This window comes from Microcebus murinus, chromosome 14 (genome assembly GCF_040939455.1).
Source record: "Microcebus murinus isolate Inina chromosome 14, M.murinus_Inina_mat1.0, whole genome shotgun sequence".
Taxonomy (NCBI): Eukaryota; Metazoa; Chordata; class Mammalia; order Primates; family Cheirogaleidae; genus Microcebus; species Microcebus murinus.
In genome coordinates, this window is record NC_134117.1 from 60,522,575 (window position 1) to 60,550,414 (window position 27,840).

A 27,840-nucleotide genomic window follows, 5' to 3' on the forward strand; every position below is an offset into this window, starting at 1 on the left:
GTAAAACAAGCACTGGACCTCCTCCCTGTCATGCCCCAGGGAAGAGAAGGTGGCCGCGAAGGTGGCGGACTCTGCTCCGGTCGGGTCCTACCGGGTCGTACCAACCCAGCCGGGACAGGCTAGCACGTGGCGCCTGCTGCTTGACCTCAGCCGGCTCGGCCCCTGGGCCGGCCGCTCTGATTGGCCAATGGCTGCACGGGAGCAGGCGGCGACTCTGCCAGATTGAGAGAGCTCCAGGCAAGGGGTCGCGGCCTCGCGGGCAGATCCCTGAGCTGCAGGTCTTGCGTGTTGGCCCCACGTGGGTTGTGGGACACCACCCAGCGCCGGGGCCGAGCAACCCAACTTGGGCCCTGGCTTGCAGCAGGCGCCGTCACCCTCCTCCCACGTCCAGCAGCGCTCACCTCAGCGCTTGCGGCGCCTCCACCTTCAGCTTTTTGGGCTTCGGCTCCTCCTCAGCAGCTGCCATCTTCGCGCTCCCTCCCTACTTTGGCTCCACCGCCCAGGCCCGCCCCCCACTCTGGCCCCGCCCCCTCCTCACAGCACCGCCTCCTTCTCCCCAAATCCCTCCCCTCGCGACTCCGCCCATTTCGTGTCTCTTCCATCTACAACCATTGGCTCTACCCCTTGGCCCACACAGCTAATGCCCCACCCCTTTCCCAACCCCGCCTACCCACTGCGGGGGACCCCAGACTGAGTTAGGCTGCAGATTAACGCCTGAATCCAGGTTGTGCGAAGCCCACCATTCTTCTATATCCTTGGTGATCTAGAAGATTTATATCTTAAGTTTCAAGAGCCGTTTTTCCTCTCATTTAACGTCTTCCTGCTTATTTAATCTTTCTAACACCGTAGACCAAAGTCGGTGTCTTTGAAGCTGTTAAATCAGGCAAACTCCTGGGCACTCCAACTGCGGGGTCCTCACGGTCTTCTCTGCTGTCTCTGGTTTGGTCCGAGGGGACCCGGCGCCGAATCACTGACCTGCCCAGGTGTCGAGGTGAGTACGAGGGGCGGGAAGCCTGGGGACTGGGAACAGCTCGAAAATTGGGGAGTAGGCTGAATAACTAGGGCTCTAGACTCCAGCCTGGGCTCCAGGAGCGCCTCTGGTGCTATGGGCCAGGGCCGCGCTTCCCCACTCCCCCAGCCTTCCGGGCTTTCTTGCCAGCAGGGCCGGAAGGGAGCGGTGCACCTGCAGCCCAGTGTTTTCAGGCACCCAGGCCCAGGAGGTCAAGCTTGTTAGGCTTTCTTTCCTTACTCTGGCGAGGGGAAAAAGGTCTTGCCATCCGTAGTGAGAGCTAAAGTACCAATGACTGGAACCTAAGCCCAAGGCTTCCGCTCTGGAGGACAAAAACCCCTGACGGACCTGAGCGGACGTCCTATTAGAGGATGGCGCCTGGAAGAGCGTGGTGTGGGGAATACAGTGAGGAAGGTGTTACAGTTCTTCAGAAGAGGGGTGACAGGGATCTAAACTGTGGAGGTGGCAATGAGTATGGCAAAGTGATGACCGATGTAGCTTTGGTGGATGTCGCCTTTGATGGATTTGTTTGAGCCTACATGATTAAGAAGGTGGTGCCACTATAAAATTAGGAGCCCTGACTTGAGGAGGGGGAATTTTGTGGCGTTTATATTTATTGAATTTAAAACAGTGCTTTAAGTGGATGTGGTAGAAAGATTAAAAGAATAAAAAATAAAAACCTGAGAATTAAGCTGGAAAAACTTTAAAGATGAGAACCAAAACAGGTGAAGTTGCATATAAAAGGGCATTTGTTTTGTTTGGGGGAAAGTTGCCATTGGCATAAAATGCTGCAAGGGTCAAAGGAGGAAGTTGAAGTCTGAGAATAGGTCGTTGGATTTGGTAATTAAAAAGTCATTGAGCTATTCGAGAGCTGCTCTAGTAGAGTCAGTGACTGAGGAAAGACTAAGTGTAGACTTATACTTCATTCGGAGCATGAAGCAAGATTACTGAGAGTGGCAAGGTGGGGGAAAAAGGGTTTGGGTTTGTTTTAAAGAATACAAGACATGTTTGAGCGCAGGAAGCAAGTAACCAATGTATAATAATTAAGGTTTCAAGAAAGGAGAAATAAGATCCCAGAAGAGAAGGAAAGGAATGGGATCAAGATTACAAGTGAAAGGATTAATTTTGGGAAAAAAGAGGGAATTGAGACCATAGGAAAAGTGGAGTGAATGAGGTTAATGAAGAATTATCTGAAACTTACATATGTTTAGTAGGAAAGCTCTCTTTGCAGCAAGGCTAGTTTTTCTTACTGAATCTTTTGATTTTTGTTTCTAACATTCAACATAATATACTGTTAGAGTTCCTTGCTTTTTAAGTAGCTCAGTCTCAAATCGTGAGTACCAAATGGTATTTGTAGAGGAAGAGAGAATTTCTTCTCTCCTGTTACACAGAAAATAGAAGCCATCATCTTGCAGCCAAATATATAAACCTTCCCTTCTATTTGAAGAGGAAAAAATGTCTCCTTAAGGAAAGCAAACCGTTTCACCTAGTATCCCAATACCAGCCACTCCTGCCTTCTTAGGGTCCTCTTTCTTTCAGTTATTCCCTTGCGCACTCTTTCAGCTTTTCCTTTTCTATTCAAACCTTCCCTTCAGCATTGAAATATATTCTTCCTTTGCTTTAGGCACTACTTCATTTATTTTCCTGTCTTCTCATCCCCTTCACAGCTAGACTTCTTGAATCTACTCTACTTATCTCTATTTTTTTCATACTTCTTGCTGTTTATTTCTTAGTCCTCTGCAATGTCTCATTTCCAGCATTCCACTGTACTACCACTGAAACTATTTTTACCAAGCTCACCAATGTCCTCTATGTGTTAAATCGTGCATTCTCAGTGTGGACAAAAACTTCTTGTGAGGGTGAAAAAAAAAATCATACTCTTTTTGTGTATAAAGCCTACTTAACAATACATAAACAGACACTATTCTGTTGTATTAATATTGTATGGGGATATTAATTAGCTTGATTTAATTCCACATTTTATTCATAAATCATAATATCACTTTGTATCACTAAATATATACAACTATAATAATTTGATAATTTATAATTGAAAAAGTAAGAATTATTCTTCCAAAAAAATTTTATAGGAAAGGTGGAGGGAGGGGAGAGTAAAGTCTAAAAAGGCTCCTTAGCAGGCTGTGAGGAATAGAAAGTTGAGAAACACTGCTAAGTCAACAAATGTTTTCAGTTTTTCATATTGCTTGACCTCTTTGTGCCATTTAATAGTTTTTACTACTCCGTTCTTCTGGAAATACACTAACATGCTCTACATGCTCTAGTTACTAAAAACAACCCCCCTACTTGTTTGTTATGCCTCTTCAGCCACATCTCAGTCTTTTTTTAGGTCCACTTCCTTGACCCACCTGCTATTCAAACATTGGAGTTCTTCCCATAGACTGTCTACTTACTATGCACAGTCTTTCTTTTGTTTTAGTTCTCTTTATTTTATTTATTTATTTATTTATTTATTTATTTATTTATTTTTGAGACAGGGTCTCACTCTCTTGCCTGGGCTAGAGTTCCATGGCGTCAGCCTAGCTCACAGCAACCTCCAACTCCTGGGCTCAAGCGATCCTCCTGCCTCAGCCTCTCGGGTAGCTGGGACTACACACATGCGCCACTGTGGCCAGCTAATTTTTTCTATTTTTAGTTGTTTTTTTGTTTTTTTTTTTTTTTGAGACAGAGTCTCACTCTGTTGCCCAGGCTAGAGTGAGTGCTGTGGCGTCAGCCTAGCTCACAGCAACCTCAAACTCCTGGGCTCAAGCGATCCTTCTGTCTCAGCCTCCCAAGTAGCTGGGACTACAGGCATGAGCCACCATGCCCGGCTAATTTTTTTTTCTATATATATTAGTTGGCCAATTAGTTTCTTTCTATTTATAGCAGAGACGGGGTCTCGCTCTTGCTCAGGCTGGTTTCGAACTCCTGACCTCGAGCAATCCGACCGCCTCGGCCTCCCAGAGAGCTAGGATTACAGGCGTGAGCCACCGCGCCCGGCTATTTTTTAGTTGTTTTGGCTAATTTCTTTGTATTTATAGTAGAGATGGGGTCTCGCTCTTGCTCAGGCTGGTCTTGAACTCCTGAGCTCAAGCAGTCCTCCCACCACGACCTCCCAGAGTTCTAGGATTACAGGCTTGAGCCACCGTGCCCAGCCTTGTGACTCCTTTTTTTTTTTTTTTTTTTGAGACAGAGTCTCGCTTTGTTGCCTAGGCTAGAGTAAGTGCCATGGCATCAGCCTAGCTCACAGCAACCTCAAACTCCTGGGCTCAAGCAATCCTACTGCCTCAGCCTCCCGAGTGGCTGGGATTACAGGCATGTGCCACCATGCCTGGCTAATTTTTCTATATATGTTAGTTGGCCAATTAATTTCTTTCTATTTGTAGTAGAGACAGGGTCTCACTCTTGCTCAGGCTTGTTTCCAACACCTGACCTCGAGCAATCTGCCCACCTTGGCCTCCCAGAGTGCTAGGATTACAGGCATGAGCCACCAAGCCCCGCCTTGTTTTAGTTCTCTTTATAGTTCCAATTCCCATTAGCAAAAAATCTTGATTATTCACAAATCTGTCTCCAGCCTGATGTGTCTGCAGCACCACATGTGTATATACAATAGATGATTTGTTTTATTTTTTCTTCAATAGATTTATGGGATTCAAGTGGAGTTTTATTATATGGATATATTATACAGTGGTGAGGTCTGGGCTTTAGGTGTACCCATCACTTGAATAGTGTATGCTATACCAATAGGTAGCTTTTTTATCCTTCACTATCTTCCACCCTTCCCCATCCTTTGTCTGCAATGTCCATGTGCCACTCTGTATGACCATGCATACCCATAGCTTAGCTCCTACTTACAAGTGAGAACATGCAGTATTTGGTTTTTATTCCTGAGTTACTTCATTTAGGATAATGGCCTCCAGTTCCAATCAAGTTGCTACAAAAAAAAAAAAAAAAAAAAACCATTTCCTCTTTCTTATGGCTGAGTAGTATTCCATGGTGTGTGTATATACATTTTCTTTATCTAGTCCTCAATTGATAAACACTTAGGTTGACTCCCATATCTTTGGATTGTGAATTATGCTGCAGTAAACATACAGGTGCAGGTATCTTTTTGATATAATGATTTCTTTTCCTTTGCTGGATCAAATAGTAGATCTACTTTTAGTTCTTTGACAAATCTCCATACCAATTTCCGTAGAGGTGGTACTAATGTACATTCCCACCCACAGTGTGTAAGCATTCCCTTCTCACTACATCCATATCAATATCTATTTTTTTTTTTTTTGAGACAGAGTCTCGCTTTGTTGCCCAGGCTAGAGTGAGTGTCGAGGCGTTAGCCTCGCTCACAGCAACCTCAATCTCCTGGGCTCAAGGGATCCTCCTGCCTCAGCCTCCCGAGTAGCTGGGACTACAGGTATGCACCACCATGCCCGGCTAAGTTTTTCTATATATATTAGTAGGCCAATTAATTTCTTTCTATTTATAGTAGAGACGGGGTCTCGCTCTTGCTCAGACTGGTTTTGAACTCCTGACCTCGAGCAGTCTGCCCGCCTCGGCCTCCCGGAGTGCTAGGATTATAGGTGTGAGCCACCACGCCCGGCAATATCTATTATTTTTGACTTTTTAGTAATGGCCATTCTGATTGGAGTAAAATGGTATCTCATTGTGGTTTCAGTTTGCATTTCTCTGATAATTAGTGGTTTCTTCATGTTTGTTGGCCATTTGTATATCTTTTTTGAAAAATGTCAGTTCATGGCCTTTGTCCACTTTTTAATGGGGTTGTTTGTTTCTTGCTGAATTGTCTGAGTTCCTTTTAGTTCTAGATGTTATTCCTTTGTCAGAGGCATGATCTACAGATATATTCTCCCATTCTGTAAGTTGTCTGTTGACTCTGTTGATTATTTCTTTTGCCATGCAGGAACTTTTTAGTTTAAGGTCCATTTGTTTATATTTGTTTTGGGGGTCTTAGTCATAAATTCTTTGCCTAGGACAATGTCCAGAAGAGTTTTTCCTAGGTTTTCTTCTAGAATTTTTTATGGTTTTGGGTGTACATTTACATTGGGACTTACATTTAAGTCTTTAATCTGTCTTAAGTTTTATAGATGATGAGAGATAACAGATCCAGTTTAATTCTTCTGTATGTGCCTATCTAATTTTCCCAGCACCATTTATTGAATAGAGTGTCCTTTCCCCAGTGCATCTTTTTGTCTGCTTTGTCAAAGATCAGTTGGTTGTCAGTATATGGCTTTATTTCTGGGTTCTTCGTTCTATTTCATTGATCTTTGTGTCTATTTTTATGCCAATACCATGCTGTTTTGGTTACGATAGTATTGCATAATTTGAAGTCAGGTAATGTGATCCCCCTAGTTTTGTTCTTTTTGCTTAGGATTGCTTTGGCTCTTAAGGCTCTTTTAGTTTCATATGAATTTTAGGATTGTTTTTTCTAATTCTGTGAAAAATGACATTGGTATTTTCATAGGAATTGCATTGAATCTTTAGATTGCTTTTAGTAGTACGGTCATTTTAACTATTAATTCTTCCAATCCATGAGCATGTCTTTTATTTCTTTCTCTTGCCTGATTACTCTGGCTAGGATTTCTAGTACTATGCTCAATAAAAGTGGCGAAAGTGGGCATCCTTGTCTTATTTCAGTTCTTAGGGGGAATGTTTTCAATTTTTCTCTGTTCAGTATGATGTTGGCTGTGGGTTTGCCATATATGGCTTTTATGATGTTGAGATATGCTCCTTCTGTGTCTAGTTTGTTGAGGGATTTTATCTTGAAAGGATGCTGGATTTTATTGAATGCTTTTTCTGCATCTACTGAGATGATTATATGGTTTTGTTCTTAATTCTTTATATTTTTAATTTTTATGTGGAATCACATTTATAGACTTGTACATCTTGAACCATCCTTGCATCGCTGGGGTGATACCCACTTGATCATGGCGAATTATCTTTTTGATTTGCTGTTGGATTTGGTTTGCTAGTATTTTCTTGGGGATTTTTGCATGTATGTATCAGGGTGATTCTGGTTTCATAGAATGAGTTAAGGAGGATTCTTGATCTTTTGGAACAGTTTCAGTAGGATTGGTGCTAGTTCTTTGTACATCTGGTAGAATTTGGTTGTGAATCAGTCTGGTCTTTGGCTTTTTTTTGGGGGGGGGAGCTTTTTTTATTACTGATTCAGTCTCGCTACTCGTTATTGGTCTGTTCAGGATTTCTATTGTCTATTTCTTCCTGATTCAAGCTTGACTTCATTGTTGACCCAAAGATCATTCAGGAGCAAGTTGCTTAATTTTGATGTATTTGTATAATTTCTAGAGTACCCCTCGGAATTGATTTCTAGTTTTATTCCACTATGGTCTGAAAAGATACTTGATATGATTTCGATTTCTTAAAACTTATTGAGACTTAATTGTGGTCTAACATATAGTCTACCTTGGAAAATGTTCACATGCTAATGAGAAGAATGTATGCTCTAGCTGTTAGGTAGGTTTTTCTGTAAATATCTGTTAAGTCTATTTTTTCTAGAATCCAGTTTAAGTCCAGTGTTTCTTTGTTGATTTTCTGCCTTAGTGACCTGTCTAGTGTTGTCAATAGAGTGTTGAAGTTCCTAACAATATATTATTGTACTGTTATCATTCTCTTTTCTTAGGTCTAGTAGTATTTGTTTTATGAATCTGGAAGCTCTGATGTTAGGTACATATATATTTAGGGTTGTTATATCATCTTGTTGAATTGATCTGTTTATCATTATATAATGACCTTCTTTATTTTTTCTGTTGTTGATTTAAAGTCTGTTTTTATCTGATATAACTACTCCTGCATGCTTTTGGTTTCTATTTGCATGGAAAATTTTTCCTACTCCTTTACTTTTGATTCTTTAAAAATATTTACCAGTTAAGAGTTTCTTGAAGGCAGCAGATAGTGGATTGTGTCTTCTTATCCGTTTTGCCAATCTATATCTTTTAAGTAGAGCATGTGGTCCATTTACATTTAAAGTTAATATTGATATGTGAGATTCTGTTCCTGCCATTGTGTTGTTATCCAGTTGCTTTGTAATAGTTGTTTGAGTATATTGATTTGAGTCAAATATATCCAGAATTGGGTCAAATTATCCAGGAATAGGGATAAATGCCTCATCTTCTCTCTTATCTCCACCCCTCCCCACAAGCCAAAATGTTTTTTTGCTCAAAACCCTAAATGTTTTTCTTTATCTTTTCACTTTACTTCATCCCTGACATCAAGCATCTAGTCTAGGCAATCACCACTCATTTCTTAACTGGTGTCACAGTATTTAGATCCCTGTTATCCAATTTCCACAGTGTAATTAGTATAGTCTTTCTAAAAATGTAAATCAGATTGCCTGATTACCCTGCAAAACAAAAAAAAATTAAAGATGACTTTATGTTGCACTAAGGATAAAGTTCAAACTTCCTAATAAGTTTAGCATTGCCCCATGAACCAATCTCTGCTTAACTGCTTCGTTAGTTTCATCTCACCATGTCCCGTCATATTCCAAAATGGCTTAATTTATTCTGGATTTCTTTGACTTGTGTTCTCTCTCACCAGCAAGCCTTATAGATTCTGATAGCACACTGTACTTCCTCTGTCATATTAGGAATTACGTCTTACTGTATTCTTTGTCTTCTCTGCTGAACTCTAAATGCTGTGAGGGTACAGGTATTCCATTTTGTTCATCCTTGTACCCCCAGTGCCTAGTATATAAAACATATTCAAAAGTATTTTTCCTTTTTTTTATTTATTTTTTTTTGAGACAGAGTCTCACTCTGTTGCCCAGGCTAGAGTGCCGTGGCATCAGCCTAGCTCACAGCAACCTCCAACTCCTGGGCTCAAGCAATCCTCCTGCCTCAGCCTCCCAAGTAGCTGGGACTACAGACAGGCATGTGCCACCATGCCCGGCTAATTTTTTCTATATATTTTTAGTTTGCCAATTAATTTCTTTCTATTTTTTAGTAGAGACGGGGTCTCAATCTTGCTCAGGCTAGTTTCAAACTCCTGACCTCAAGCGATCCGCCCACCTCGGCCTCCCAGAGTGCTAGGATTACAGGCGTGAGCCACCGCTACCGGCCAAAAGTATTTTTCTAGATGAATAAATGGCCAAGATATTGGCTGAGAATCAGAAGAGCTAGATTTTTTCCTGGTCTCATTCTCTCACTTTCAATATAGGCCCTTCTATGCCTCCATTCTATTATATATAGAAAGAATACATTGTCTTTTTTATATACTGTCTTCCAAGATTTGTTTGTTTTGTTTTTGTTTTTGTTTGAGATAGGGTCTTGCTCTATTGCCCAGGCTAAAGTACAGTGGCATCATCATATCTAACTGCAACCTCAAACTCCTGTGCTCAAGCAATTCTCCTCCCTCACCCTCCCAAGTAGCTGGGACTACAGGCATGTGCTACCATGCCCAGCTGATTTTTTCTATCTTTTGTGTCTTGGTATGTTGTTCAGGCTGCCAAGGATATTTTGACTATTTTAAATGCATTGCTTGTGAATTAGCAGGAGGAGTATACAATGTTTAGTAAAGAAGATTTATAAAGTATTTAATCTACAGTCAAATCTCTGACGGGACTGCCTGTTAACACAGTTTCTCGGTTGACATTAAAGTAAACTGGGAGAATTCTGTTTTAAGACTCAAAAGTCCCTAGGAACAAAAAGATGGTTGTGGTGGTAGTGAGTGTGCAGCTTTTCCAGAAAGTTTATTAAAACAATGAAAGAAGTAACTACAGCTACTAAAAGGATGGTAAGTAGCTAAAGAGACCGGACGCAGTGGCTCACGCCTGTAATCCTAGCACTCTGGGAGGCCAAGGCAGGTGGATTGCTCGAGGTCAGGAGTTTGAAACCAGCCTGAGCAATAGCAAGACCCATCTCTACTATAAATAGAAAGAAATTAATTGGCCAACTAATATATAGAGAAAAAAATTAGCCGGGCATGGTGGCACATGCCTGTAGTCTCAGCTACTTGGGAGGCTGAGGCAGCAGGATTGCTCGAGCCCAGGAGTTTGAGGTTGCTGTGAGCTAGGCTGACGCCACGGCACTCACTCTAGCCTGGGCAACAAAGCGAAACTCTGTCTCAAAAAAAAAAAGGATGGTGAGTAGCTAAAGAAACAGGCTATGCATTAGGCCCTTGGTTATTCATGTTCATATTCATAATATAAATAGAAGAAATAAGCTCTCTTTTCCTATTACAAAGGGTTAAGATTGATTTTAAAGCTAAGCATTGTTGAGAACTATAAGTGTTATGCTTTCATCTCAGCACTAAGGATAACAACAATAAATCCAGCAGGCTGGTTTAACTTACTGTATTCTTCTGAGACCTGAACTACTGCCAATGAAAACAACTTTGATGGAAACTTTCCTGGAAAGAATTTTTCACCAGCTTAAGAGGATGAGTGGAAAGAAACTACAAAGGCACTTGCTTCAAGAACAAGCAGCTCTTTCAGGGTATATAGTGAGAGTGGAGTACTGTAAATCCATCTACAGGATGAATAGTTTCAAATAACCTGTGTCAGCTCTTTTAAATATAATGTCTACTCTAAATAATTCATTAAACTTTCTCAGCATAAAAACTAAAACATGTTTTGGTTTCCAGCTAACCAAGAAATACATCCTTCAACTCTTCTCTTAAACAGCACATTCACTGTACCGTTCAATATGGTGACTACTAACTACATGTGGTTATTTAGATTTAACTAATTAAAATTAAAACTTCAGTACATCAGTTACATTAGGCACAGTTCAAGTGCTTGGTAGTCACATGTCCAGTGGCTACCATATTGGACAGCACAGATATACGACATTTCCATCATTGCAGAAAACCCTATTGGACAGTGCTTCATTAGAATGTGTTCCTAATAATTAGTCTCTAGGCCTGGCGCAGTGGCTCACGCCTGTAATCCTAGCACTTTGGGAGGCCGAGGCAGGTGGATTGCTCAAGGTCAGGCGTTTGAAACCAGCCTGAGCAAGAGTGAGACCCCGTCTCTACTATAAATAAAAGGAAATTAATTGGCCAACTAATATATATAGAAAAAATTAGCCGGGCATGGTGGCACATGCCTGTAGTCCCAGCTACTCGGGAGGCTGAGGCAGTAGGATTGCTTTGAGCCCAGGAGTTTGAGGTTGCTGTGAGCTAGGCTGACACCACGGCATTCACTCTATCACTGTAGCCTGGGCAACAAAGCACAACTCTGTCTCAAAAAAAATAAAAATAATTAGTCTCTAAGAGGCAAATGAGAGCAGGAGCTCAGGATTCAGCTGGATCTAGATTTAAATTCTAGCTCTGACATTTACTATATGATCTTAGGTAATTGACTTAACTTTTCTGAGACTTTCTTGTCTTATCTGTAAAATGCAGATAAGAGCAATATTTATAGTGTAGCATTGTTAAGATAAAATGAGATAATGTAGGTAAAGTGTCTAGCATAATGTCTGGCCCACAATAAGTACTCAATACATTTTAGATATTATTTCATTTATCCTTAATGAATAAAACATTTTGGAGCAAAGGATGCCCTATCCCATACCTGACTCACCTGAATTGCTCAAATGTAGGTCTCTGAGTTGATTACAGTGCTCCATTTGAAGCCATACTTTATATTTCAGATGCTGATTTTATTCCAGGAAAAAGGCATAATAATAAAAATTTAGTTGCAGATCTTATGGCTGGATTTTTTTTTTCATTTTAAAAAGGAAAAGTTTAAAGTCTCAGGTTCTGTCTAGCAAGTCTGTGTATTCCAGTGACACTTACTGTATTAATACCCAAACAGAAATATAAGGCTGACACAAAGCAAACCTTCTCAGCAAAGTATCTGCTAGATAAACTTGAAAACTCAAGTTGATTGCTTGGCTAAATAGAGATGGCTGTGAACAAAGAAACTTTTTTGTTACTAATAAACAGGAACCTTAAACTATTTTTTTTCTTGCCTTATGTTTTTTTTTTCCCCAGCATATTACGAGGATACAAATGTTTAGATTATATATATTGCCTTTGCTCCACCCCAGTCAGAGCTTCAAGTGTGTCCATCCCCCAGATGATGCGCACTACATCCATTAGGTGTGAATTTACCCATCCTTTCCCCTTTCCACCTTCCAGACACCCAGTGAATGCTACTACTATATGTGCACATAATTGTTGATCAGTTATTACCAATTTGGTCGTGAGTACATGTGGTGCTTGTTTTTCCAACTATTGAACATGTGCCAAATGGAAAAGGGAAATCATCAACAGATATTTAAGTCTTAGCTGCTTTCATAAAATAAATGACTTCTTCTGAAAAGAATTAATCAGGTCGATGTCTTTGTTGTGTCAACAGAACTGAATGAATTAATTCTGGAAAGTCTTCCATTCTCTTTGGAATTTATTTTAATGCATAGAAACTGTAATCTTAGGGTGTGTGTGTGTGTGTGTGTGTGTGTGTGTGTGTGTGTGTGTGTGTGTGTGTTTTTAAGAGACAGGATCTTGCTCTGTTGCCAAGACTGGAGTACAGTGGTACAATCATAGATCACTGTAACCTTGAACTCCTGGGCTCACGTGATCCTCCCACCTCAGCCTCCTGAGTAGCTAGGACTGCCAGCATATGCTACCATGCCTGGTCGACTTTTTTAGTTTTTTTGTAGAGACAGGGTCTTGCTCTGTCACCCAGGTTGGTCTTGAACTCCCAGCCACAAACAATCTGCCTGAGGCTCCCAGAGTACTTAGATTACAGGTGTGAGCCACTGTGCTGGGCCTGTCGATTTTAAATTCTTTCTCCTAAGGCTACATTTATCATACAATACTATTAATATAATTGGACCACTGGACTAAATACGTAATACTGGTACTTATAAAAGATAAGAACAGATTAAGGTAATTAGACATTTTTTCCACTGTCCTCAATTTTGTAGGGACAATAAACTTCTTATTTGAAGCATAACTAACACTTGGAAAAGCATACAAATCATAACTATAGCCCAGTGAATTACCACAAAATGAACATACCTTGTAAATATCATCAGATCAAGAAATAAAACATCAGCACCTTGGAAGACCATCCTCTTGTCCCTCTCAGTCATTACCCTTTTTCATAAAGGAAACCATTTGATTTCTTAAATGATAGATTAGTTTTACCTGTTCCAGAACTTTATACAAGTGGAATCATACTGTATATATTCCTTTGCATCTGACTTTGCTTGTTTCAGTTTCTTCCCATCTTGCCAATACTTTTTATTGTCTACCTTTTTGATTATAGTTAGCCTCTTGGGTATAAATGTTATCTCGTGATTTTGATTTACATTTCCCTAATGACTTATGATATTGAACATCTTTTTATGTGGCCATCTATATCTTCTTTGGAAAAATATCTTTTCAAATCTTTTGCCCATTTTTTAATTGAGTTGTCTTTTTATTATTGAGTAAGAATTCTTTATACATTCTCTCATTTTGTGGGTTTTTACTTTGTTTATAATGTCCTTTGAAATAACAAAATTTTAATTTTGATGAAGTCCAGGTTATCAATTTTTTATTTTTCTTGTGCTTTTGTTGTCATATCTAAAAATTTGTCAAAAAGATTTATGCATAATTTTTTTCTAATGGGTTTTATAATTTTAGCTCTTCCATTTAGGTCTTTAATACATTTTGTGCTACTTTTTGTATAGGATGTGAGGTAGAGATCCAGTTTTATTCTTTTGCACGTGGAAATCAGTTGCCCCAGCACCACTTGTTGAAAGGCTGTTCTCTTTCCAAATGAATGGTCTTGGCACCCTTGTTAAAAATCAATTGACCATGAATGTAAAGGTTAATTTTGGAACTCTCAATTCTGTTCCTTTGATCTATCTGTCTATCCTTGTTCTAGTACCACTGAGTAGCTTTGTAGTAAGTTTTGAAATCAGGAAGTGTGAGTCCTCCACCTTTATTCTTCTTTTTAAGATTATTTTGGCTGTTTTTGGTCTTTTTCATTTCCATGTGGATTTTGGGATTAGCCTGTCAATTGCCACAAAAAAGGCAGCTGGGGTTTTGATAGGGATTGCATTGAATCTATAGATCAGTTCTGGGAGTATTGCCATCTTAATGATATTAAATCTTCTAATCCATGAACATGGAATGTCTTTCCATTTTTTAGATCTTTTCAATTTATTTCAACAATGTTTTGTAACATATAGCGTATAAGTCTTACAATTCTTTTGTTAAATTTCCTAAGTATTTAAATTTTTTGATGCTATTATAAATAAAATTTTCTTAGTTTCATTTTCAAATTATTGCTATAATATACAGAATACAATTTATATTGACTTATATATTGCAACCTTGTTGAACTCATTTATTAGCTGTAATTGTTTTGTGTGTGTATGTGTGTGTATTCCTTAGGATTTTCTATATACAAGATTGTGTCTTCTACAATAGAGACAGTTTTACTAATTTCTTTCCAATTGGAAGCTTTTTGTTTTATTTTCTTACTTAACTGCCCTAGCTAGAACCTCCACGTTGAATAGCAATGGTGAGAGTGGACATCCTTGTTGTTAAATGTAATGTTACCTGTGAGGTTTTCGTAGATGCTTTTTATCAGGTTAAGGAAGCTTCTCTGGAATAAATCTTACTTGGTCAGGGTGTATAATTTTTTTTTTTATATGTGACTGGATTCAGTTTGCTAGTGTTTTGTTGAGACTTTTTATATCTTTATTTATAAGTGATATTGGTCTGTAGCTTCTTTTATTTCCTTTGGTTTTGTGTCAGTGTAATACAAGTGTATGTTTTGATGTATAATAAATTTAAACCTTTTTTGTCTCCAACAGAAAATGATCCACAGTCTATTTCTCATAAACTGTTCTGGTGACATATTTCTAGAGAAGCACTGGAAGAGTGTTGTGAGCCAGTCTGTCTGTGATTATTTCTTTGAAGCTCAGGAAAAAGCTGCTGATGTTGAGAATGTACCACCTGTCATTTCAACACCTCACCACTACCTCATCAGTATCTACCGTGATAAGCTCTTCTTTGTGTCTGTCATACAGACTGAGGTACCACCTCTCTTTGTAATTGAGTTCCTACATCGAGTTGCTGACACTTTTCAGGTTGGTTATCCATCAAACCTTTCTAACTTAAATTACCCAAGTTAGTTGGAGGTGAAACATGATTACATTCTTTAATTACTCAGCTCTTGATGTATACTCTCTGTCTCTCGTTTTAACTAAGATTAAGTTCATAAACTCTTTTCTGTGTGGTGTATAGTGGCTCACATGGTTGCTGTTTTCACTATTTTTTACGTGTATTACAAATTACAGTTGGCCCTCATATCTGTGGGTTCCACATCCATGAATTCAACCAGCATCAAGAAAAAAAATTGCATCTGTACTGGACATGGACAGAATTTTTTTCTTGTTTATTTCCTAAACAATGCAGCATAACAATTATTTACATAGTTTCTATATTACATTAGGTATAATAAGTAATCTAGAGGTGATTTAAAGTATATAGGAAGATGTGCATAAGTTCTGTGCAAGTAATATGCCATTTTATGTGAGGGACTTAAGTATCTGTGGATTTGGGTATCCATGGGGGTTCCTGGAACCAGTCCCCACAAATACCCAGGGCTGACTGTATATCATCAGGAAACAATAGTGGCCTCCACATATAGTTCTCTGGATGGTCCCAAGATTTTTTTTATTGGTTATGGAAACCCTTCTGTATTTACATTTTATTATATCCTCTTGTCTTGCTGAATATACCAAATAATTTAAACTTATCCATTTGTGTTTCACAGTAGTTAATCAGGGCAAATGAAGTTTGTAGTTCACTTTCCAGTTTAATGTTTCAGTAGTTTCTGGTATGATACGTGATGTGAATGCAATTCAATCTACAAATTTTAAGAAAATATTAAGGAATAGTGTTAGGACTATAGAGGGCTTTCCCCCCCCTCTGCTTTATATATATCCAGCATCTTAAACAATGAATTATGCTACAGTGAGTTTATTATGTATATTTTGTTAGGACTACTTTGGTGAGTGTTCAGAGGCTGCAATTAAGGATAATGTGGTCATAGTATATGAACTCTTAGAAGAAATGTTAGACAATGGATTTCCACTGGCTACTGAATCTAACATTTTGAAAGAATTGATTAAACCACCAACAATTCTACGTTCTGTTGTCAACTCTATTACAGGTAAGATAAAAACATTACTAGGAACTGAGCAGTTAAAACTTTATGAACAGGCTGGGCGTGGTGGCTCACACCTGTAATCCTAGCACTCTGGGAGGCTGAGGCGGGCAGATTGCTCGAGGTCAGGAGTTCAAAACCAGCCTGAGCAAGAGGGAGACCCCTTCCCTATTATAAATAGAAGGAAATTAATTGGCCAACTAATATATACAGAAAAAATTAGCCGGGCATGGTGGTGCATGCCTGTAGTCCCAGCTACTCGGGAGGCTGAGGCAGTAGGATTGCTTGAGGCCAGGAGTTTGAGGTTGCTGTGCGCTAGGCTAATGCCACGGCACTAACTCTAGCCTGGGCAACAAAGTGAGACTCTGTCTCAAAAAAAAAAAAAACTTTATGAACAACTTCTTGTTGCTTATGATCTGACAGATGATTAAAGTAGTCCAGTTTGGCCAGAATTAAAGTACTAGTAATGTGAAAAATGGATGTACTGTGTATTTCTTTCCATCGAAAGAGGCTGGGTCTTAAATGGTTTTGGTTATTTTGGTTATTACTCTTCTTGTGAAAGGTTTTTTTCCCTACAAGACCATAATAGTATTATTACTATTATTTAACACAAAATAATAAGACTGAATAAATTATCCCAGTTAATTCTAAAGAAGCTAGTATATGAGCCCACTTAGAAGAGCATTTAGTCTATTTATAGCCTGGCATTTTAATATTTAAAATAGCATTATATAACTGGCATGCTGCTACCCCACAATTACTAGAATATAGAAAATTTAAGACTCTTTGCCATACAATATGTACTGTCTCCTCCAGTTTTTTGTTTTCATACATGCAAAAGATGTATTAAAACAAGAGGAAATAGGGAATTAGTTTACTTGTGAGAGCTCATGCATTGTGGGCCTGTACTTCTGTGATAAGCTTCCAGTTGGGCTTCATTCTTGAGTATAGCTAGAAATTAGGTACATCCAGATGGCAATATTCTTTTGAAAGTATTAAAGTCTTTTAGAGAAAGATTCCTATGAAATGTTATATGCCACTATGAAATGTTATACTGTCCACCATTGTAAACTCCTCTCCAGTACATTGATCTAAAAATGGGATGAGAACAGCCTAAAAGAAAATGATCATTCAGCAGCTCTTTATTCATCCTCTGTGCAAGAGTGAGTGCTAAGAAAAATTCAGAGAAAGATAAGGTGGAGTGTCTGTGCTCCTAAAACTTAACACTCTGAGTGGAAGACTGGAAAAGAAATTCAAACACATAAATAACAGTATAAGACTTGAAAAAGCAATTCCATACTTTATAGATAATGTGATGACATTGGAAAGTACACATGATATAATATTAAATGGAAAACCCAGCACAAAACCATAAAAAGTTATTCTTAGTTATATGTAAATTTTCACACAGACAAAAAAGTTCTAAAATATTTACAATGTTTATCTCCAGCTAAGGAAATACAGATTATCTTTTTTTTTGCTTTATACTTTTTAATTTTCCAAAATAAACATGTTTATAGTCAGAAAAAATTACTAAAATATAGAATATAAAAATATAGCATAGATTCATGAGGCAGTATGTTACAAAGTTCAAGAGAATGGTTCGATAGATGAAGTAATCCCTCCTGAACTGTACTGGGTGACCTTCAACCACCCTAGAGAATCAGAATTAGGAAGATGGGGGAAAAGAGCATTCTTCACAGCTGAACCTCTATGAGAAAAAACACACATGAAGTGAAAAACCTTGAGTTATATTAACCTCTTTAGCAGAAATAGAGCTGTTTTTGGTTGAGAAGTTTGAGATAAAATTGAAAAGTTGAGAAAGTCCTTGAATGCTATGCTAAATATTCAGCTTTTTTCATAAAGCCAGTGGGGAAACATTGAAAGTTTTTGAATAGGAAGATAACATGATTAAAGTAGTGCTTTTTGAAAATTCTTCTGGAAGGCGACAGGTTGGAGATAGGAACACCAACCACAAGTAAACCACAAAATTGTGTTAATATATACGGTATTATTGCTACTATATTTTAAAGTGCAATTAAAAACAAAATTATAAAATAGAAAAAATAATAAATGCCACCTATTCATGGGGGATATGTTTAAAGAAATTTGCCAGAATACTATAATGTAATATTAAAATGTTAATACCATTATGTTAACAGAAATGTTAATGATAGTTGTATTTTGGTAGTAAGAAGATAGTTTATTTTTAAAGCCACATTTCTGGACTTCCTACATTTTTTTTTTTAATTTTGATTAAGCACATACTACTTTTGAATTGGAAATGTAAATTAACCAATACAATGTTAAGTTAGTCACAGCTCAAGGATATATATTTTGGATAACCAGATTTATTTTTAGTTGCATGTCAGTTTACCAGGAAATTAGCCAGATATTAAAAATTAGCTATATGGCAGCCATATGAATGTGCTGACCTGAAAATGAGAAAAAGCCAGAGTACATTCTTCATCTAGTTCCTCCACTGAGGCCTGCTTGGCAGCATCTCATATAGAATTAAGCTGAATAGGGAATGGCCTAGTTATAACTCCGTATTCTCAGTGGAGGTATTTTATTGGCAGAAGAAACAACCAGCCTCTTTTTTTCATCAGTGGCATCAGGATGAGATTCTGTTCTTGAGCCACTGGAATTAGGTTAAGTTACCATTAACACACAGGAAGCAAAAGATAAGTAAATGAATTTAACGTGGTTTGGCAGGTAGACAGACAAACACATGGCCTATTTCTGTCTTCTGGAAATTTGATCATGTTAGCATGGATATGCCTCTGACAATTCTGGAGACCATCCACAACTTCAATGAAGAAAAACCCAAACACTGAAGAAGCAGCTAAAGCATTCTTTGTTTCTTTTTTCTGGCAATAGCTTTTCTGATGACCATTTTATATATCAGCTTTGCTTTCTCCTTTTCCGGTTTCTAGGCAGTAGTAATGTTGGGGATACACTCCCCACTGGGCAGCTGTCCAACATCCCATGGCGTCGGGCAGGGGTAAAATACACAAACAATGAAGCCTATTTTGATGTCGTTGAAGAAATAGATGCAATTATAGATAAATCAGGTAATTATGTGCATGTGGTCATATTTGGGGGAAAACAATTCAGCTGACACAAGCTAAATAGAAAATTGAAATCCCTTAGCAATATGATTTCAGTGGAAAGGCATTTGTCTTCTAATGATTTAAAACTCTATTTTGACCAGAGGCTACATATAATTTTCACAACCACTAGTTGAAATCTGCCAAACATTAATAAATCAGAACTTATGATGCCTTACTTTAAGTCAATTATTACCTTGGATACCTCTCCCACTTGTTTATTCATTGTAACATTTATTGCATATCCACCTTATACCATACTTTTGCTACTACTTTATGTACAGTACTTCCAGGAAGGGCCCCTTTCTGATTATTTTGGAACCAGACAAAACAACAATACTCTATTGGGATCATGATATTTTATTATTAAAAAGATCTAATCTTATCCTTACCTTTTATACACAAGGAAACTGAGGCACAGAACAGTTAAGTGAACTGCTCATGGTCACGCAACTAATTGTTATGTGATAATGACTTTTTGTAAATTATAAGCCAATATCTTTTTTCAGTGAGTGCCCTTTCCATTATAACATTCCATGTTATAGAATAATAGATTTTCTATTATGGCTCCTATTTCCTAAAAGCTAACAAGTAGTTTAGTCCATTTCTTATGAAACTTGCCTCATTTTAAAATTCTATTACATTCAGTTCTGTGATGTTCCATGAAAAGAAAAAAAATAAAATAAAATAAAAATAAAATAAAATTCTATTACAAATGTTTTAAACTCATAGCCAGTACTCTTAAAGGGTTGACTCTATAAAGGAAACAGTTTGATTTTCCTTAGAATTATCATATTCTAACCTGAGTTAGGTACGGACCATAGCACTTCAGTAAAGAAGCTATCTGAACTCGTGTCATGGATCCTCTGTCCACTGATTTGTTAATATAGGTACAAAGCTTCAGTAAGTCTGACACCCAGGGGGTATGTCCATTACCCCAGATATAGCAGTAGCTCTAGTAAAGACCCAGATTTCATTGTTTTAATCTCCCTTTTTATTTCTTTCTTCAGGATCTACAGTCTTTGCCGAAATTCAGGGAGTCATTGATGCTTGCATTAAGCTATCTGGAATGCCTGATCTCTCCCTTTCCTTCATGGTAAATTTTATTCTCATGTGCTGTAGTCCCTTGTATGCCTAATACATGTGAAGAACAGAATGCAATGATAAATACTGTGATAAGTTTGTATCTTAGATTGGAAAGGATTATCTCAAAAATATTCCTAGTACAGCTTCCCATTCAATCACTTAGAAGATGAGCATGGCCTTTATGGAAATGAGGAGAGGGCTTTGCCTAAGTGTGCTAGAAGTGGCTTAAAATTGGCTGGCTGGCTTATGCAGATCTCCCGTATCATTTTTACTGAATAATTATTTGCTTTGCTGATATGAAAGGGGATTGGTCTTTTGTGTCATTTTAGACTCAGCATGAAATACTGCTAAAAACAATTTAGAGAACTGATTTCTGGTGCTGTCTCTGTCACCAGTTTGTCCTGACCTTAAGTTCTTTGAACCTCAGTTTTTTCATCTATGAAATGGAAATGATACTACTGGCCTTTTATCCCTAATAGTTATAGAAATTCAAATAAAATAATGTATATAAAATATTGCAAACTTTAAAGCATTATGAAACAATAAGGTTGCGTCATAGTAAACTCTTATATGACTGCTTTATCTTTAAGGAGCATATCAATCTTTCATAGTACCAGAGTAGAATTTCCATATTCATCATATTATATGAATACAGCTCTCTTCTGTTTTCCTGGCAGAACCCCAGGCTTCTGGATGATGTCAGCTTCCACCCCTGCATCCGGTTCAAGCGCTGGGAATCTGAAAGAGTTTTGTCATTTATTCCTCCAGATGGAAATTTCCGACTCATATCATACCGTGTCAGCTCACAAAAGTATGTTAATACATCAACCATAGTCTGCCATCAAATATATCAGTATATTGAGTAGAACTCACATTTCCCTGTTTCATTCTGACATTTGGGTGCTTGAGTTCATCAATACTCACTTTAACCATGGCTCACCAGGAGACCCAGTGAGAACTGCTGAATGTATGTGCCTAGAATAACCAATACACCTTGAATCTAAGAGTGTAGAGTAGTAGTAAATGAGACTATAATATAATCTGTAGCTGAGAGCAAGCATTTTTGGACCACACATAATCTAGGCAAAACTATGAACTGGTGCCATAATTTTACTATGGTCTGTAGACTTTGTGGCAAATAGGAGACACATCTACCTATAGCTCCCTCCCCAGGACATTCCCCAAATTACCTGCTTCAAGTCACTGCTTGAGTTTTAAAGGAACAATTTAGTATTGTGGGTCATAGCTAGCTTGTCCCCTGAAAATATCAGAAATTATTTCAGTAACATCAGAATAGGTCTCAAAAGTAAAGGAATTATTTCTTGGTTCTTATCACATAGGAACTGTTTTATATTTAAAAAATCAGATATTTTAAATTATCTTTCAATGGGATTTTAACTCATTTTTTTTAAGCTAGAGGCATTTGCCCCAAATGTTTATGCTATAATTAAACTTCAGATTTCTGTCTTGATTTTATATACTTGTTGCTGAAAAATCACACAGTTCCTAGCACAGTGGTACCATTGGGCTACACTCAGCACTCCCTTGCCCAGATGCTGAATCTCCAGTTCTAGAGGTACAGTTGTCCCTTGTTATCCTTGGGGGTTTCGTTCTAGGACCACCACCCACCCCATGGATACCAAAATCAGCAGGTGCTCAAGTCCCTATATAAAATGTAGTATTTGCATATAACGTATGCACAGCCTCCTATATACTCTAAATCATCTCCAAATTACTTGTAATACTTAATACAATGTAAATGCCATGGAAATAATTGGTATATGCCATGTTGGGTTTTTTTGCTTTTGCTTTTGTTCTTGTTTTTGTTTTTGTTTTTTTGAGACAGATTCTTACTCTGTTGCCCAGGCTAGAGTGCCTAGCTCACAGCAACCTCAAACTCCTGGGCTCAAGCAGTCCTTCTGCCTCAGCCTCCCTAATAGCTGGGACTACAGGCATGTGCCACCATGCCTGGCTAGTTTTTTTTATATATACTTTTAGTTGTCCAGCTAATTTCTATTTTTTTAGTAGGGACAGCGTCTTGCTCTTGCTCAGGCTGGTCTCGAACTCCTGCCCTCAAGCGATCTTCCCACCTCAGCCTCCCAGAGTGCTAGGATTACAGGCATGAGCTACCGCGCCCAGCCCCATGTTAGTTTTTTATCTTCTTTTTTTTTTTTTTTTATTGTTACTGGCTTATTTTTTCTTAAATATTTTGTTTTTGTTTTTGAGACAGGGTCTCGCTCTGTTGTCCAATCCAGGATGTAGTGGCATCAGCATAGCTCACTGCAACCTCAAACTTCTAGGCTCAAGCCATGCTCCTGCCTTAGCCTCCCAAGTAGCTAGGACTACAGGCACACACCACCATGCCTAGCTAATTTTCTTTTTATGTTTTATAGAGACAGGGTCTCACTATTGTCCAGGCGGGTCTTGAACTCTTGGCCTCAAGTGATCCTCCTACCTCAGTCTCCCGATGTGGTAGGATTATAGGCCTGAGGCACCACATCCAGTCCCAAATATTCTCAGTCCACAGTTGGCTGACTTCAAGGATGCAGAACCACAGATAAGGAAGGCCAACTGTATAGAGCCCTATTGTGCAGTCAGAGGCAGGGTAGGCTACTCTGGACTGAGGTTTTCAGGCCATCTCTGAAGCTGTCCCACACCATTAATTGTGTATATGTGTTCTTTTGTGTCTTTGTTTCTCTATTTAGTCTAGTGGCAATACCAGTATATGTAAAACATAATATCAGCTTTAAGGAGAACAGTTCTTGTGGCAGATTTGATATAACAATTGGACCAAAACAGAACATGGGAAAAACTATTGAAGGAATTACAGTGACAGTTCACATGCCAAAAGTTGTGCTGAATATGAACCTGACACCAACACAAGGCAGCTATACATTTGATCCAGTCACCAAGGTACAGCCACTTCACATCAAGAGTGAGCAAGTGTTTCTGCAATATATTTTGTGATTTGTGGGGAGGGACAGAGGGAATGGTTTAGAATCTTATTTAAAAGTAAAGCTCCTATCAAAACCTAGAGAGTACTGTGCTGTGCTTCTGCCACTGGCTGTGGAGGGAATCCTGCATCTGCTACTGAGTGGGTAAATGGAAAAGTGAGACTCATTCTGTCCTTTTTCAGAGTGTGCTTTACTCATCCATTGCTAATCCAGAGACTCCACTATCTAATGAGATAAAAGAAATAAAAGATTTTTTAAAAGAAATTTATATTATGTGGATACAAGAAGCTATTATGCTAGTCTCTTATTAAAATTTCCATAGAAATTGATCAAGGCTTTTATCTTCCCTTTTAATTTAAAAGCATCATTTCATACTCTTTCACAGGGGATGTTGGCTAGGAAAGTTGCTTCCTCCCCCTACTTATGCCTCTAGCAGAGGGTTTTCAGAGAAACCATAGAAGATTATTTTCTCTCAGCTTCCTGTTGGGTAAAAAATATGATTGTTTTCAACAGCAAGGTCATTGAGCTGCCTGATAAATGATAAGGCATATTTTTTAATAAAGTCATGGAATTTTAAAAATCATTTAACCCAGTCCTAAGGATTCAAAGAACCTCCCCAGAGACTACATAGGGGTGAGAAGGGGAGCTTCACATTCCTGGCCCTTTACCCAGGCTTCAACTTTGCTTCCTCATCTACTGTTGAGCTTACACACTAAAGATTTCATTTGAACAGAGGGTTCCATAGCTAAGTTTAAAAACATCAACCTCAGTCAGTCTTAATTTACAGAAAAACAAAAAGGTCCAGAGAAAAGTAGTGAAGATGGTATAATGGAAGGAACATTTGAAATCAGATGGCCTTAGGTTCACGTCCCAACTTTGCCTCTACCTAGCTGTGTGACCCTGTCATTTGATCTCTCTGACCTACTCATTGGTAAATAGAGGACAAAATCTACTTCCCTGCCTTCTATGAGATAACATGGGAACAGTGCTGAGCACCGTGCTAATCCAAAAGTAAATGCTCAACAAATGTGGAGTCTCCACCCTCCATCTCTATTCAAAATCACAGAGCTAATTAGTGGTAAACTCAACATAGCTCTCAGGTCGCTTGTTCTCAAGACTGTGCTTCATTTTGTATAGAAGTTATGGTGTCTTTGAGCATTTGTCTTTAACAAATGGTTTTGATTGTTTTTGATTGTATGTCTTTTTAAGGTACTAACATGGGATGTAGGGAAAATTACTCCTCAGAAGCTCCCAAGTCTTAAAGGACTGGTAAATTTACAGTCTGGAGCACCCAAACCAGAAGAGAATCCAAGCCTCAACATACAGTTCAAGATCCAGCAGCTTGCTATTTCAGGTAAGGATAAGTCTGACTTGTGTTTAAGGGTAATTGAGTTTGCTGAGCTCAATTATTAAGAGGCTAGAAGAGTAACAAACATTCCCTCTCTAGAAAGTGGAAGGGCTCCAGTTTGCCTTTTACACTGCTTGGGAGCCAGCCCCTGAGACATTAATGGTTTTGGAAAGAACTTTTATTTCAGAGCTTCCCCTCACCCCCACCCTCATTTGAGCACCAAAGAGGAAGTCAATTCATTTTTACAAAGAGTAGAATTATCCTTAACAGACATTCCCTGCCTATATGGGAATCTTAACTAAAACCATACCCTCACAGTGCATTCATTCACAAATGGTAGAAGAGCCATTGCTTCCAAATGGCGGAAGGGACACTGGTTAATGTCAATGTAGTGTTCATTGCTAACAATGAGTTAGCATAACTGTATTGGTGTGACTGTAATAATTTGTTCCTTTTCATTCTTTTGGACACAGGCTTAAAAGTAAACCGCTTGGACATGTATGGGGAGAAATATAAGCCATTTAAAGGAGTCAAATATGTCACAAAAGCTGGAAAGTTCCAAGTGAGGACATGAGAAGAGGCCAAAATTTCTCAAGATCAGTTTGTTTTCCAAGTGTCATTACAATTTATTACTATTAGGTACCAAGTGGGTGGGAATACGTATTCTAGTTAAAGCATTTGTGTCGAGCTACATACCGCTAACAAAGTAGCTTAGTAATTAATGTAGGGTTCTTAAGGAGCTTTAAGCTAAGGAAACTTTTTTAATGACTTAGCTTATTTTGTATCTTTTCACTTAGGAAGATTTTGGAGGTAATTTCTTCCACAGTGGGGTACCACCTGGATGCTGTACATTGTAACAGGAAAGGCAGAAACTACAGTGATAACCTCTCCTAAAACAAGTTAACTGGTCTCATCCAGCAGGAGCGATCTTAATCTGTGACATGATGTGTCAGGTGCAGTCAAATGTCACACCTTCTGATCTTAGCCATCCCAAATCAGTGTCTCTCCCAACAGAGGGAATCCTTCCCCACCGCCCAAGAAGTTTACAAAAAACTGCCTCTTCAAGTGTTTGCCTTATTCAGCTTTTCACTTGTGCCATTAAGCAAGCACTGTAGCAAAAGCCACATCCACATGGCCCTGGCAGGGAGCACTGCTGCTCCATGCTCCATTCTCACTGTACTTGGTATTGTATTTTTTATAAATAAGATTTTTATGTAAAGCTCAGATTTTGATTTACAGGGACCTTGCTGCAGTAAATAACATCTCAATTTGTGCCACTGGTTCAGCTGTTAGCATAATAAATATCATTTGTATCAAAGGGGCAAATGCTTTATTAAGGTAGTAAAAGGGAACACTACTTCTGCTTTTAGGAAGTTTTTGCAAGCACAAGCATTTGCACTTTTAAGCAAATTAAAGTAGTAAAAGAGAAACTTAAGTGAAACCTTTGTCATCTTCATGTTTTATAAAGCTTATCTAATACCACTTAAACCATAGTCAGCCTAAATGCTTCATGCCCCAGTTCAGCAAAAGGAGGAAAACGTGCCTGCCTCACTATGCTCAGTCTTTATTAATCTTTTATCTTTTTGTTGCTGTTCTGAGGGGGTTGAATTTGCCTGCATCCCTCTTTATACTGTGTGCTTCCCAAGGGTAGAGTCATAGATTCCTTCCTAAACTATTGTCATAATTATTACTTGAGTAGTTAAATGTCTCTACTGACAAAATACATGGAAGTGCATTATAATGAGGCAGAAACAAAACTCTCAGTAACATTGATGATACCACACTGATCATCATGGTTAGAAAGTCAGTCAAGAGTTGTATCATTTCACTCAACTTCATTGTGTCATTTCATTCAACTTCACAGGCTTGGGAGTCCTGGCCTGGTTATTTTGCCTCATTAGACATGAAGAAATGGAGAAAGGCTGAAGGTTAAGATATAAGTGCTTGTTCTTCACATTTCCTTCTTGTTCTTACGTATACTATTAGTTTTCTTCTCCTTGTGGCTCCATTATTTTCTTTCAATCTTCTCAGCTTGTAGCTGACTTGCCCTATTACGCTAAAGACAGCCCTTACACTCGATCCTGTTTGTGCTGTCAAGGACTAGGTGGTTGGTGCCGGTAGAGGGAGCCCACTGCACAGCGGCATTCTTACCTTTGCCTGCCCAGGGTGCAGCCTGCTTCTCATCTCCTAAGAAAGGCCACTTTTGCAACTTCTGAATTTCTAGAGTAACCAATCTCATATTAGCAACTAAAGTCAAAATGTTGCCAAATATTTATTCCTTTTGCCTAAGGTTGGTTTTACCCAGTGCAATTGCTTTTCATTGTTAATGTCTTACTCTTCAGAGTTCTTACCTCAAAAGAGCAGCAAGAACATTTGCTTTTCTTTCTGTATAATCCCTAATCCCAACAATCCATCCCTGGACTGTCAAGTTTCCTCCTATGCTGTCTTCTCTTCCATTCAAGCAGAATATATGCTAAGAGACCCTTGCCTCTAGCAGTTTCTGCTATATCCAAGTAGACTGTTTCCTTTCACAATTAAATTATTATATTTATTAATTTGATAGAATTCAGTAAACCATTTCTCTAGCTCTGGCTATACTATCAATAAAAAGATGAAAACAACAAATCGTTTTTGTTTTTGTTTTTAAGCCTCACTGTTGTTCAAACATTCTGAGATGTGTGAGGCTCAGTGTCAGAGCAGGCTGAACATGACCAGATTTTTTCTGTATCATCACACAAGCTTTGACAGTTGCTCACCTAACCTCAATATCTTAACAGCCATTCTTACTTTCTTTAAGCATCACACTTCTGGCCACAGACTGAGATCAAAGCTACCTTCCGAACTACCACCTACCAATAACAAATATTCATGAATACTTAGTAGTAGTATTTTTCAAGGTTTTTCAATATTAGAAAATATTGAAATCCCAGCTAATCCCAGATTATTCCCTTTTCCTAAATTCATAAAGGAGTCTATCCCAAGAGCAAATGAAATAGATTATTGTCTGCATGAGGGCCTCAATATCATCTTAATCAAAGGGAGTGCATCTGATGGGCTCATTCCTTAACCGGTGCTATAGAAGAACCCTTGGAAAATGCTAGTCTTACTGCTGCTTTTAGAGGCAACAGATCTGAGAGAACAACTATAATGCAGCAGGAAGGCAGCACCAGTGAGCATGGTAAATAGCA

General features: G+C 38.5%; 2 protein-coding genes across 2 annotated transcripts in view; one reads left to right on the top strand and one right to left on the bottom strand.

Annotated features, from left to right (window-relative positions):
- ADK (adenosine kinase) overlaps positions 1-519 on the bottom strand; it is a 519,384-nt gene extending 518,865 nt beyond the window's left edge. Inside the window, exon 1 of the mRNA XM_012759893.2 lies at positions 402-519. Coding sequence (XP_012615347.1) covers positions 402-466 — 65 coding nt within the window. The 5' untranslated portion in view covers positions 467-519. The remainder of the gene's footprint in view (positions 1-401) is intronic.
- A 161-nt stretch (positions 520-680) lies between these two features.
- On the top strand, positions 681-26,087 carry AP3M1 (adaptor related protein complex 3 subunit mu 1). The gene is made up of 9 exons (XM_012759890.3): positions 681-991; positions 14,797-15,072; positions 15,989-16,160; positions 19,091-19,228; positions 20,275-20,360; positions 21,028-21,161; positions 23,056-23,263; positions 24,514-24,658; positions 25,126-26,087. Exons 2-9 carry the CDS (start codon positions 14,800-14,802, stop codon positions 25,224-25,226), a joined length of 1,257 nt encoding a protein of 418 aa, XP_012615344.1. The 5' UTR covers positions 681-991; positions 14,797-14,799; the 3' UTR covers positions 25,227-26,087.
- The last annotated feature ends 1,753 nt before the right edge of the window (positions 26,088-27,840 follow it).